The sequence below is a fragment of the Zootermopsis nevadensis genome, unplaced genomic scaffold, assembly GCF_977971745.1.
Source record: "Zootermopsis nevadensis isolate Lab colony 2312 unplaced genomic scaffold, Znev_1.0 Znev_ptg000031l, whole genome shotgun sequence".
Lineage (NCBI taxonomy): Eukaryota > Metazoa > Arthropoda > Insecta > Blattodea > Termopsidae > Zootermopsis > Zootermopsis nevadensis.
In genome coordinates, this window is record NW_028259163.1 from 7,290,727 (window position 1) to 7,303,729 (window position 13,003).

General features: G+C 37.5%; 2 protein-coding genes and 1 long non-coding RNA gene across 3 annotated transcripts in view; 2 read left to right on the top strand and 1 right to left on the bottom strand.

Annotated features, from left to right (window-relative positions):
- LOC147872071 (eukaryotic translation initiation factor 4 gamma 3-like) overlaps nucleotides 1–8,722 on the bottom strand; it is a 69,934-nt gene extending 61,212 nt beyond the window's left edge. The window contains exons 1-7 of the mRNA XM_087359297.1: nucleotides 8,583–8,722; nucleotides 8,046–8,108; nucleotides 7,305–7,399; nucleotides 6,906–6,995; nucleotides 6,379–6,467; nucleotides 5,117–5,253; nucleotides 2,732–2,818 (exon numbers count right to left, since the gene is read on the bottom strand). Coding sequence (XP_087215423.1) covers nucleotides 2,732–2,806 — 75 coding nt within the window. The 5' untranslated portion in view covers nucleotides 2,807–2,818; nucleotides 5,117–5,253; nucleotides 6,379–6,467; ... (2 more) ...; nucleotides 8,046–8,108; nucleotides 8,583–8,722. The remainder of the gene's footprint in view (nucleotides 1–2,731; nucleotides 2,819–5,116; nucleotides 5,254–6,378; nucleotides 6,468–6,905; nucleotides 6,996–7,304; nucleotides 7,400–8,045; nucleotides 8,109–8,582) is intronic.
- LOC147872077 (cell division cycle protein 20 homolog) lies at nucleotides 8,596–9,249 on the top strand. Its single transcript, XM_087359339.1, has 2 exons — nucleotides 8,596–8,703; nucleotides 8,835–9,249. Exons 1-2 carry the CDS (start codon nucleotides 8,611–8,613, stop codon nucleotides 9,024–9,026), a joined length of 285 nt encoding a protein of 94 aa, XP_087215465.1. The 5' UTR covers nucleotides 8,596–8,610; the 3' UTR covers nucleotides 9,027–9,249.
- A 38-nt stretch (nucleotides 9,250–9,287) lies between these two features.
- Nucleotides 9,288–12,140, top strand: LOC147872078 (uncharacterized). Its single transcript, XR_015538024.1, has 2 exons — nucleotides 9,288–9,470; nucleotides 11,476–12,140. It is a non-coding gene; the product is annotated as an uncharacterized LOC147872078 (long non-coding RNA).
- The last annotated feature ends 863 nt before the right edge of the window (nucleotides 12,141–13,003 follow it).

The following is a 13,003-nucleotide window of genomic DNA, read 5'->3' on the forward strand; positions in this document are numbered from 1 at the left end:
AATGATTATCTGGCTTGCCACTTTGAATCACAAGATCTAAAATCACAACACTAATAAATATTTCACTTACGCTTACAGCATCATCATGGTACTACAGACTAATTATTCTGTGCTGACATCAAAGACACAAGTTATTTGAATATGCAAAATCAAATTAACATATACTCTCACTGCATAATTCACCTCATTTAAAAGGCTCGTCCAATGTTAGATAGAGGTCTCTTTAACGTGTTTTATTCACGGCACTCCCAGTATCGAAGTACATATACTCATAGGTGAGTAGGTAACACACACAAAGCACGTTAACTTTGTTAATTGAAGTATCATTATGCAACTCTCTAACACATAAACGGAACAGACCTAGTGACACCTACAAACACAATCTGCTTTAAAAATAAAGAATTCAGAGTTCTACAGTGTAAACAGCGATTATTTACTTCAAAAACATTAATCCTTGTAATGGCTGAGTTGTCTTCTTTGATTTACCACTGAATGTTTAAATATTATTTAGGCGACTTTAAGCTATAAAAATTGAGTATCTTATTGATGCTGATGTGGCTACAAAACAATCGCACGAGAAAAATGGAAATGAAAATATTAAAAAATTGTGAATATAAGAAACGTATAAGAAAAAGAAAGGTCTTTACCATTCTTTTAAATAAAAAAATGGTTGACCTCAACATGAACTGAAGAAGAAGTGAATTGTACCAAAATCACCCACAAACTGCAATTTTCATAAACACAACTGCAGTGACGGTGGAAGACCATTTGAAGTTTGTGGAAACTAGATAAAAATGTTAGTCAATGTTTTTTAGAAAAACTATTGTCAAGAAGAAAATTCATGGAGAAACTAAAAACATTAAAACATGGGAGACATTACCAACCTATATAAGACCCTGAGAGTGAATATAAGGAACAAAATATGTACACTGGGAACTTTTGTTTTGCAATATCATTTTTACCAATGGTTAACAGCATGCAACAATCTGAGAGAAACTGATTTGCTGGCCATAATTGATCTTCCAAAAATGTTGAAATGTTTTGGATTTCGGGGGCCTTTAACAAACTTATGACTTACATGCTTCACGAAAAGAAAAGAAAAACACGAATCTTACGCCAAACATGTACAGTACACGCAGGTCATTCTTTATTTAAGTCTCCAAAGAAATTATGAGCTTCTGGAGATCCAACTTACATTTAGTAGTTCAGAATATAATAAAGGAGTTTATACAAATTAAGAAATATTGAAATGGGTGACATGACTTGTCTGCTGCCAGTTCAAGAACTACCATTTAGAGGTCATGAATTATCTGAGTTGCCCCTTGACAGAAGTAATTGTAAAGAATATTTTGAACATTATGATCCTCTGCTGAATGACCTTTTGCTAAGGCACATCTCTGGCCATTGAAAATAATTTGTTAAAAGCCCTCCATGAAGTGTTGCTAGTTGACATTTCAAGACAAATTCAAGAACCACCTAATATTGGATGAAACTTCTGATTTTCATTTTGTCGTGAGGTACATTCATGATAGTAACAGGTCTTTCTACTCAAACCCTTTCTCTCTGTGTTCGCAAATTCTTACATTTTGGTTCATACATTACAGACAGGTCTGGGTATAGATTTTATTCACAAAATAAGAGAAATTCAAAGTCACGTGCAAAATGAACATGACACACTTCTCAATTTTCTAACAAAAACCAGGGAAATGAAGAAGGCAAAACCTGACACAGAAAATTCTGCAGAAGAGAAGTACAGAAAACTTTTCTACAAAATTACTGCTACTACATAAGTGAGAAATTTTACATACATAAGTTTAAGGCTGCCTTTCCTGAACAGCATACACAAAAACTGCCCGTGTATTTTTTACATTCTATTCTTCATGAAAACCTTGACACTAACAGTAGTCCGAGCTACTGATATTGTTGAACATAAGCCATACCACTGAACGGGGCAAACCAAAAAATTAAGCAGACATCACACAAAATATCATTGCTGGGTAAAAACTCAGAGCACAGTCCATTCTTCTCTGTCATTCCAGCGCATGGCGCATGACGGCACAATCCTTGTGTTTTGAGTCACTAAATTCAGTAACCGATACTGAGACGAGAACAAAAATATGATCTGAGACTGTTGAAACCATAAGTATTGCAACTGTGTTTGTCGGCATAACTGTAAGTGGTTACACAGGCGGTTGAAAATAACGGATAATGAAAAATATTAAGAACTGATGGTTTCAACAGAATAAAACTAATGAAAAGACACAGACATTTTTAAGATAACTGGAACTGAAACAAATGAGAGGCCTCTGAAACAACCAAGATGTCGTTGGAGGGACATCAGACACAGTATGGAAGAGACTGGAATAATGTTTACATATTTCTTAATGTGAGATTACAGACTGCAGTGCACTTTTATGCAACACTACAAAGGTGAAATGATGTACAGAAATTAGAGGAACAGAGTTTAAGTACGTGAAATTTGAGGTTCTAACAGCATTTTGAAGATGTTGATGCCAGAAAATGCTGTGAGAACTTGTAGGGAGACAAAAGTTCCTATGAAGTGTTTACTCCCACCACTGTCAGGGCTGATGATGTAGGCAGTAGTTTCTCTTAAGTGTAAGCAGTTACATGGCTTAACAATCTAGAATACCAACATCGACACGGAGTTCCACTGTCAGGACACACATGAAATTGTAGAAATATTGGTTAAAGGATGACGTGAGTATCTCACCTGGTCTTTGAATGGTGCAGCAAGAGGTTCACGTTTGGGTGTAGAAGCAAATGGGTCCCTTGATTCTTGCGCCATTCAATTCACATTCTGTTCACAAAAAGAAGAAAAACAAAATAACACCAGCAGTCAGTTCCATGCAACAGTTTGTTCAACAAACACATTCACACTTCTTATGGAGTGTTCTCACTACGATAACTCAACTCAAGTTTGAAGCAACTGTTCTTGAACTTGGCACTTCACATTCAACTGAAATATCCACCTCTTTCAGGTTGTGTCACAACCTGCTGTTAAGTCGTGCAACTACAGTCTTTTCTGACTCACTGCTACTCACACTTGAGGCCATTTCACCTGCTTCAGTAGGAAAAGTCGGTCTGGAATATAATTTAATGATGAACTCAGCAACCAAGAGTTGGTTCTGTGAGACTACCAGGAAGTTTCAAGTCCGGTGTGACCTGCTTCAGTGCGAACACTCCCCAGATACTAAACACCAATCACAACTGACTTTCAAGAAAGAAAATGGAAAACAAGAATCTAACAAAATATACGTGGTAATACAGAAGTTCCCTGGTCTTTTATTCACTCCCTTAGTTCACTGTAGTTTTTGACAACACTTAATAAGACTTTGGGTAAACTGCTCAACTTCTTCCTGGTGCTTTCGAACTGCGAGCTCTCCCAGTGAGGGAGGTTTTTCAGAATTACATTTATCAGTGCACTGGTGTGACCCTCCACATGGCTGGTTAATATTTCTGTTATGGGCACTGTCAAATGATTACTGCAACAATTTTATAGGATTAAGGTAGAACACGAGTCAGGAAACCAGGAACTGGCCCATTATCACAGAATACCACTGTAGTCAACACAGAACTAGAACATCGGTACACAGCTGATGATCACAACACACACTGGGCCAGCGGAACAACAGCATACAAGCAAACACTAAACATATATTACAATAAGAAATAATAAATGGCCACCCCATAATAATAAATGTTTAATGCTCCATGTAAAGCTGGTCCCAAGTTTACTTTTAGTATTGATAAAGGAGAAACATCAGAACCACATTTCACACGGCAACAATAGATTTTATACAATCCACAGCCCATCCCATATTTTAAATTATTGATTTTAATTCTGTATCGTTTTTATTCTAATACTGCAACGCTCTGCATTACTGTTATTATCGTGAAGGGAAGCAACTGCCTGTCTGGAAATGCGTCCCATAGAAACCATCTTACAGCCCACAAATAATGCGAAGCAACGGACACAATTAATCTAGTGTCTGAGTGTACCAAAGATCTCTGAGATGAGAGTGTCCCAGTGTCATTTTGCCCACCATAAATCCTACATAGACTGCCTTGGGAATCAACCCGGGCTCCCACATTCAGAACTCGGCAACTAACCACATGAGCTGTGGACTTTTTCTAAGGTCAGTTGATGAATACAGCCTGCCATGATGGAATTATACTTTTGGGAATAAATTCAAGGTTGCAAATACGACCTAAGTGTGTCTTTAATCTTAATCTAAAATGTAATGTAATATTATGCATGATCTTCAGCTTTCACGGCGACTGTGTACAATAAAATCCTTTCGGGCTATCAGCCGCATCAACTGGTTAACCATTTGACGCGGCTGATAGCCCGAGAGGATTTTATTGTAATGTAATATATTTAACATCACATAATTTTGTTCACTGATGTATATTATTGTGACAGACAACACAAAATCCATTCCATAATAATAAAAATGTGGCAAAAGTTTAACCACATTTCAGAGGTGCTTGCTGCCTCCATCATAATCTCCCTGATGATGGAGGTAGCATACACCTCTGAAACGTCTGTAATCTTCTACCATATGACGGCATTACACCCCACAGGACAGCTACCTTCTTAAAAGGTACGTTGAAACATTTTCAACATGCTAAGTGGCCCGTCCCCTGCAGAATGAAAGAATGTCCAGACATCAAACAGCTGCAAATATATTGGAGGTCAGGTGGGGTGCTAGAAGCGCCTCACTGGAAAAGTTCTCGTTGTTAAAAATGTTACACGTGGCTAATGTCTGGACTAGCTGAGTAAATGCTCAGCTTCTAGAAAAGACTGTACTTCAAGGCATGAACAACCCATTATATTACTGATATCACTCCACAGTTCACAGTCATGACCATTATTTTGCTAATTCCTGCCATCTTCATGCACTAAGCAAGTTAATAAATAAGGCAGTGTGAATGTTGAATCTTACTTTGTGCACAATACCACAGTTACAGTACACAAATATCAGCCAAGGCCAAATCAGAACAGCAACACCTTTTCTAAAAGCAACAGAACATCAAAAATTAAACCTTATTCTCAAGCAACACAAACTACAATGTTGCAAATTTTTGTGCTGACCTTGAAAGTGTCATCAGTCTCATGAGACTGTGTGCCCGGTAACCGAGGGTGAGCATCCACGCCAAACTGGTCTTCATCATCATCAACAATGTTGTCATCGAGAAGCAGGAAGCCCTGATATCAGCCCACGTGGTGTTCTGTAGTACAAATCACAAGCTTTAATGGTATGGTACAGCGTGCTTAGTGCAGACTGAAGCCTGGCAAAGCAGACACGAGAGCACCTCAGTTTAAAAGACCTTCCAATCGTCAAGAGAGTATGTACAAGAGTCATCAAATGAAGTCTTTTGTGTGAATATAAATTGTGGTGCTCTCTAAGAGTTCTGCAATGTCACATTTACTGGGAGGGAAGTTTCAAGTTGTCAGGTCATGCACTGAGAGGCTTCTTCTGAAATTCTGACCTCCCTGCAAGTTTTGCAGTTTCTTCCTAAGTCTCTTAATGTAATTCTACTGTGTAACTGCCAGTGTTTCCAGAATTATTGCACATGAGATGTTACATTAGGAGCCATTCCCAGAGGGGCACAGGGCCTGGGTAAAGCAGTCTATGTGGGTCCATTCCATAAGATCAGTATCTGTAAGTTTTACTTTACTTTACTTAAACTGTGCATGTACTCTTGTCTCTATCCTATGGTTACAATTAAACCAATATCCTTTGTGTTTATTTTGTATCTACAGAGTGCTTAATTTATTCAGCATGAAATATGTCATGCTTCATAATGTCAAAATGTGGGGTTTTGATCACTCACCCCACCCTACGGATAGCCCGCTGCTGGGAACGTAAACCACACTCTTCATTTATTTACTGAAGTTGAAAAAAATTATACCTAGAAACATTGCTGAAAGCCTTAAAACTGCACACTGGGTTTACTTATTAATACAGTACGGTCCCAATTATCTGCTTCATTTTAACAGCCGTCAACTCAGCACGTAACAGAATAAATCACACTTCCTGACCAAGCCCCTTCTACATTTTGTGAAATCAGTTTCTTCAGAGTGCCTTCATAATTGGTTTTGGAGAGAACGTGGCATTAGCAGCGCCACCCTCATCTTTTTCTTCAGGCTTCGTGATTATTTGACAATTTTAATCACCTGATCATCCTTACGTCCTATTTAGATTTGATAATCAGGATTCTAATGTATTAGATCCATGAAGAAGGCAGTTTAGATCTCAAACATTGATATTTTATGGTAACAGTTGTAGGATGAAAAAATACAGCGTAGAATGGATGCCTCTTCATTTTCCTCGGCACTTGTTCTTCCCTCACCTGAACGTAATTTGGTGTCACTCACTACGAGATTTGCCGCTCATGGTAGGAAGTGTTCGAGCACAATCACATCTGTTTTCAGAATTAGACTGCAAAGAAGATTTAATTAATTTCTCTCCCATCAGAAGGATACATCTCAAATCACATTCCAAAGAGTTTTTCTCTTTTTTGTCACTTTCATGATAAATGGCTATTTTAATTTAAGTCTCCAAAGAAGCAAATATTGTTCTTCTACAATAAAATCTGGGAACCATTTCCTTCCCTGTCCCTCACATTGTTTATTCCCTGTATAACCGTAATTACTGATTTCCTGTTGGCCATCAGGTAGTTTTCCGCCTGGATTTTGTTTTCTTTCTTAAAGTTAACTCTCCACATGTAAATGCACCTCCCTCACTGGCATTAAAACAGACGACATACATTAACTGGGTCTGTGATAGGGGCAAACTAATAAGTTTAAAACTTGTTTAAAAATTTGCTGTTCCCAGGGAACATGAACATCCAATCTGTTTCCAAATGCTGAGACTCACTCAAATATCATCTGCTGGTTGTTTTTCAAAAGGCTTAGCTCTTGACAGCATCTCTTGCGACAAAACCACACGGCTCCACCAACCAGGTGCCTGCAAGAATCCAATTAGGACAACAGCTGCAATCAGCCACTTTAATTTGTTCACACCTTCCACCACAGACACAATGGCCTCCAGAAACAGAAAAATTAAGAATATAATCAAACAGAGTTGTTTATTTCTTGCATCTGATGTTAACTTCAACAATTCTAAGAACAAATCAAAGTGACAAAGTAATTGTAGCCACACATAAACTATGCTGAGTTTTCTATGGCTTTTCATGTAAATTTCTTATTCATAAGCTAAAAGTAACTTTCTTAACTTTACTTCTCAATTAATATTACAAAATCATTCTGTATTTACATTTGACATTGATGACCTCAGCAAATGAGTCCGCATTAACAAATATAATGAAAATCCGATCCCGGGTTACTCAATGTGGTTGGACAGACAGCCATCTAACACAAACAAACAAGCAAGCAGGAGTATTTTTTTTAAAATTTCAGTTGTTTAAGGCTTTCACCGGGATGTTCTTTTGTTAAATCTTATGTGGTACCGCCTGATTCGACTTCTAATGGTTAAGTGAAGTGTTTTCTTCGCGGTACGGTCTGGATTCATAAATATTATGAAGACGAGCTTCGGCTTCAAAGGGTTAAGCGCCTATGATTGATGACTCTGGTACGTACTTATCTCACTGCTGCAAGCTTAATTACATTTCTTATCAAAAGAAGTTGTTGCAAATTTTGTTGTGTACTTTAGTACAAGAGGTGAATGTCATACTATATTTAACATTCAAATTTCAGTTTGTGTCTTAGATGTTAACATCTTCCTCTATGTTTTGAAGAATAATGGAGCCAAACATACACAATTACAGCTAATTTTTCTTGCAACACCAGACAAACAAACGTAGAATTAAGAAGTGTTATTGAGTACTTCAGAGTATCTCCAGTGCTTGTGATTTAAATTCCACTTTCTTACGAATATGCATTAGCCAATCCACCAGGTACCAGGCAGGCGACTGCACCAGATTCAGAAACCACTGGTGGTTCAGTTAAATTAAACTTTTATCATTAATTTTACATCCTCATTGAATGGAATAATTACCATGCTGTGCCCCGTCCCCTCATTGCTTCAGGGGCCAAGTTCTGTGAAGTATGTTGGTTTATCCTGCTGACAAAACAACATCTTGCATAAGCTATATGTGACAGGGCTTCAAGAAAGAGATTCTTCTCACTAGCTGTGGTACTAGAAGCATAACACAGAGGATTGCAAACACTCAAGATTGTCAATGGAAGCAACACACAGCCAGTTCAGTCCATCACCTACCCTCACAACCTTTTTCTCTAACATCCAGCTTAATGTGTATTCCCGTCTCCTTCCTGTTCTTATTATTTATGTCCTTGAAAGCATACATGAAGCTGAACAGTGACATCGAGGATCTGGATCTACTGCACTGATTCATGAATCATTCATAACGATATGGAAAGGATGAATGATAAAATATCAGGATAATGATTAAGCTTTTGCTAGACCACTGTTCTGAGAAGGCGTTTAAGAAAGCAGTGAACCATCACAGAAAGATCGATACTGTTGGAAAAAACATTTTTGATTGCCTTAGTTTACATACAGTAAACTCTGTACCTTTTATAATTTTCTTCAGCCATTTGTTATGATTGACAATAATTCTGATACAGACTGTAACTTGTCACCCAAACAAAACACTAACACAATACGAATACCAGTACCACCTTCTGCCGGCAGAGTCAGTTTGTATTTTTACTGCAAGAGTTTATTGCCAAATCCCAAAGCTGGAGAACTGGTCCTTGCGTAATTGTATCAGTAAAATTAGAGCATTGATTAAGTTAATTAAATCAAGTCTTGAATTAATTTCAGGTTGCTGAATTAACTGGACACACAGCACGGGTATTGCAACTAGCTATGTCTCCAGATGGAAGTACAGTGTCGTCTGCTGGTGCAGATGAAACTTTAAGATTGTGGAAATGTTTTGCTCCTCATCCTGCCAAGAAGAAGAAAGAGATAAGAGACTCTAAGGCTGCTCCGAGCATGTTTAAGGGAATTCGATGATGAAATTTGGTCACACAAATTATAATGTACTATTGAAATCCTGATGTTGAGTGAACAAATAATTTGTTGTTATTGTGAACTGTCTAGTAACTTACATAAATGTTCAAGATGTGTACTTATGTGGAGTGTTATGCAGGACTGCTTGTGATTTTGGTGATTTGTACATTTATTTGTTTTATTTATACAATTTTATTAGTTTATTAAATGGTTTAAATTATTACAACAGTATTTTCTTATTTATGGCGTTCAATTTTCACCCACCTGTTCACAGTGGTCACTTTTATGAATGTATTAATACAATCTTATTCATGGAAAATTGTATTAGTAATATTCATACTTTATATGGCGACGTTCAGAAACCGTAAAATCATTACGTCTCTGTTAGGAAAGGCGGATACCACTTTCCTGGAGGACAGCGATCAGAGAAGTTTGTTATTCATTTTGGTAATTCAAATTAATTGTATATGCATTTGTTGTGCTGTCACTGCACATGTTGCGAATGAATATAATATGAGAATTTAACTAACAACAAAACATAATCTGTCTGTATAAATACAGCCATTATCTGAAAACAAGAGTAAAGCCAACTCCTGAAATGTGTATACCACATACATATCAGACAATGGACAATGTCTGACGTAATATTGGTATAATGAATGAACCATTGTTATTAACTTGTAGATCAGCGTGTGCCTTACTGGTTAGTTACATTTTGAGACAATACCTTCCGTGTAGGATCTGAAGCTTTCGCGGGGACTAAGTATAATGAATTCTTGTTGGGCTACCAACAGTGTAAGGTTTTTTTCTCCATTAAAGCAACTTACAAGGCTGGTAGCCCGAGAACAATTCATTAAACTTTCCTTATTCATTTTTATGTACACTGACTGGTACATTTTCCTCCAAAAGCCGTTCTTCAATTCTAGCAGAATAATGTAGAAAAATTTATGGGCATCAATTTAGGCTGTAGCTAAGCTTTCCTTGTGTTCAAAAATTGTTATAATGTGGAAAGGTTGAGAATTTCTCTTCTTTGAGAATGCATGAGTGATGAAGTACCTGACTTAAGATATGTGTCAATTCTGGGCTTTTGTGAATGTGGTAATGAACATTGCCTGAGGTTTCATAACATCACAGACTTATGTGAACAGCTGAATAAAAAAATGTAGTTTGTTAGACAGGACTTGCCATAAAATATTGAAATTTGTGTTCAATCTCTGAGTAAAATAAGTCAGACTGTATTGTGGTATCATTAATACCAAATGTTATTTTTCTTGAAGATTTCTGTCTTCTGGGTTATTGCGCTGTGTAGTCTGGTCGATGTTAACCAACGTTTCAGACGTCATACTGCCTCCGTCATCAGGGCGATGAATATGCCAATAGGGTGTGAGGAGTTGGATTTTATAGGCAGGGAAGTGAAAGGTGTAGCCTGCCCCGAGCCAATGGGAGCAGGTATGGGAGTGGACCAATGGTAGCACGTGGGCGAGGGTGGGAGAGGGAGAGAAAGTAGAGAGAGAAAGGTGAGTGTAGTTGTATGGATAAAGGCCCTGAAAGGGGCCGAGTTAGTGGTCTGGTTGGTTCTGGCGGCGCACTCTTGCTCGTTCTCGGAGTCCTCGGAGTGTGTGGATCAGAGGCTTCCAGGACCGGCTCACACCCTATTACATATTCATCGCCCTGATGACGGAGGCAGTATGACCTCTGAAACGTTGGTTAACATCGACCAGACTACACAGCGCAATAACCCAGAAGACAGAAATCTTCATATTCACCGCTGTGAGAACCTCAAGTCTTACGTTATTTTTCTTTCTTGTAGGACAGAACATGAAAAAACTCTAAGGCAACTAGAGTACCATTTTTTATCCATCATAAAGAACACAAAAAAAATGGCTCTTTCCTGAATTTGGCTTCACTAGTGTTGGTGCATTAGCTGTACCATTACTTTATATTCATACTTTGTTCTTTGTTATATTACATTTGATAACCTTCTGTAATGTCCCTGTCCTAGACATCTATTTATTTCTTCTGTAAATATGATGTAGAGTGAGACTTTACTGGTACAAACTATGGAAGAGCACATGCTAATGAATGGCATTTGGCAAGACAGCTTCAGATTTTCTCCTTGCCACTACATCCGGACTGGCCACCGTAGTCTTTTATGTAGTGGGAACTGGGAACTCTTTCCCCAAGGATTGAAGTGGCCAGAGTGTGAAGCTGTTCACTTGTATCCATTTAGTGTTCATGTGCCTTACTTCCATGTTTACACATATTCAAGGCAAGGGAAAAACTTTATATTTTGCTTCTACATATTAATGTAAAGTTTTGTTTTCTTGGCGGCAGTATTAATTATCGGTTTGGGGGGGGGGGGTGTATTAAGACTTGGTTTTACCTACTGAATGTAAATATTTTTATATATCGCAGAGAGCTAATGTTTTCCCTATTTTACAATTTAATACAGTGCCAGGAACCATTCTAAACCCAGCTGCTGAGAAATTGGATGTGATTAGCACGAGGCTGGAGGCCCGCCAGCCTCGTGTTAAAGGGTAAGGTAATAAAACATCGAGTAATAGTCAGGACATTACAAAGAAGTCATCAGATGTGTCAAGCAGAGTCCATGATTGTAAAGAAGAAACCAGTTCATTTGTTAGTGCAGAGGAAGGAAGACAGAAATCCAAATTACAAAATGAGAAATGGACAGTAAACTGAATTGTATGTTCCTCTAAAACTTTGGTAAACTACAATCCTGTTTCTACTGTACCGTCAATAAACTCCAGCATTAAAGTAAATGCTTCATAGATTCCCTTGTTCACTAATCGAGCTACAAGTACGAAAATAATATTGCAGCTATTTGATCCTTAACTTCGTTCCTGGTACTAATACTAACACTGCAAAAGGGAATGAATTTTCTTTTCTGTATTTCATCCATTCCTTACGTTTACGGAATTACAAATTTTAAGAGCATCAAGCCCATTGGGTAACACAGATGGAGTGTGAAGCATTGAAGTTACGAGAAATACACACATCTAGAAAGTTCTAATTGTGTAATCTTGAAGGTAAGATACCACTTGTGTAACATAGGTGTAAAAGGAAGGATAATATTAAAATGTTTTTGAGGAACTACAGTATGTGGGAAGGGTTCAACTACCGACTTTTGTGAATAAGTTAATGAACTTTATTGTAAATAACCAAGAACATTTTCAAACTAATTCTGCTATACACCGTGTCAACACAAGGAACAAAAATAATCTTCGTAGACCAATTGCTAACCTCTCATGTTTTCAGCAGAGTGCATATTATGCAGGGATCAAAATTTTCAACAGTCTACCATCAAATCTCACAAGTCTTGTAAATAAAAAGGCACAATTTAAGGTAGCATTAAAAATTTTTACTTAATTACACTCCTTTTACTCTGTTGATGAATTTCTAATGTTTACAATAAAATGCACTGGAGGAATGTAAGCTGAGAAAATTGTGGCAGATACTCATTCCGGGATGAAAGCATCAGTACATGTGTACTAAATAATCGTGATGCATCCAGATTATGATTGTGTTGACAAGACTTTTCATTATGGTCTATGACTAAAATAAAGTTGCTACAAGTGCATGTACTGTTTCTTTGCAAGACCTTATTCCAAGTGAAGATGAAGATGAAGATGAGGAATCAGGAAAGTCTGAAATAGAAGCCCCTAAGTCTTTATCAGAGAAGCAGAAAAGAAGGTTGGTTAAGTAAGTGTATCATGACTTGTATAGTGTTTTTCTTTGGAGTTATATGAATGTGCTAGCATTTAATCATACAGTGAAAGCAGTTTCTTCAGTTATGCTCTTCTGTATCTTTCCATGGAGGCTATACTAATGTGCAATTACTGAAACGTTCCTTTAGCCCTAATAAGACTCATAAGTGTTTTATTGCATTCATGTTTTCTTGTGCAAATTCATAGAAGTCTTTGGCTGTCAGTATTTGCTTGTCATTAGGACATTGAGGGCTT

What these genes read in the sequence shown, in the direction of transcription:
- LOC147872077 (XM_087359339.1), top strand. Translation starts at nt 8,611, where the DNA reads ATGATTGACAATAATTCTGATACAGACTGTAACTTGTCACCCAAACAA. An exon ending in TACCACCTTCTGCCGGCAGA is followed by an intron (nt 8,704 to 8,834) that starts GTCAGTTTGTAT and finishes AATTAATTTCAG; the next exon opens with GTTGCTGAATTAACTGGACA.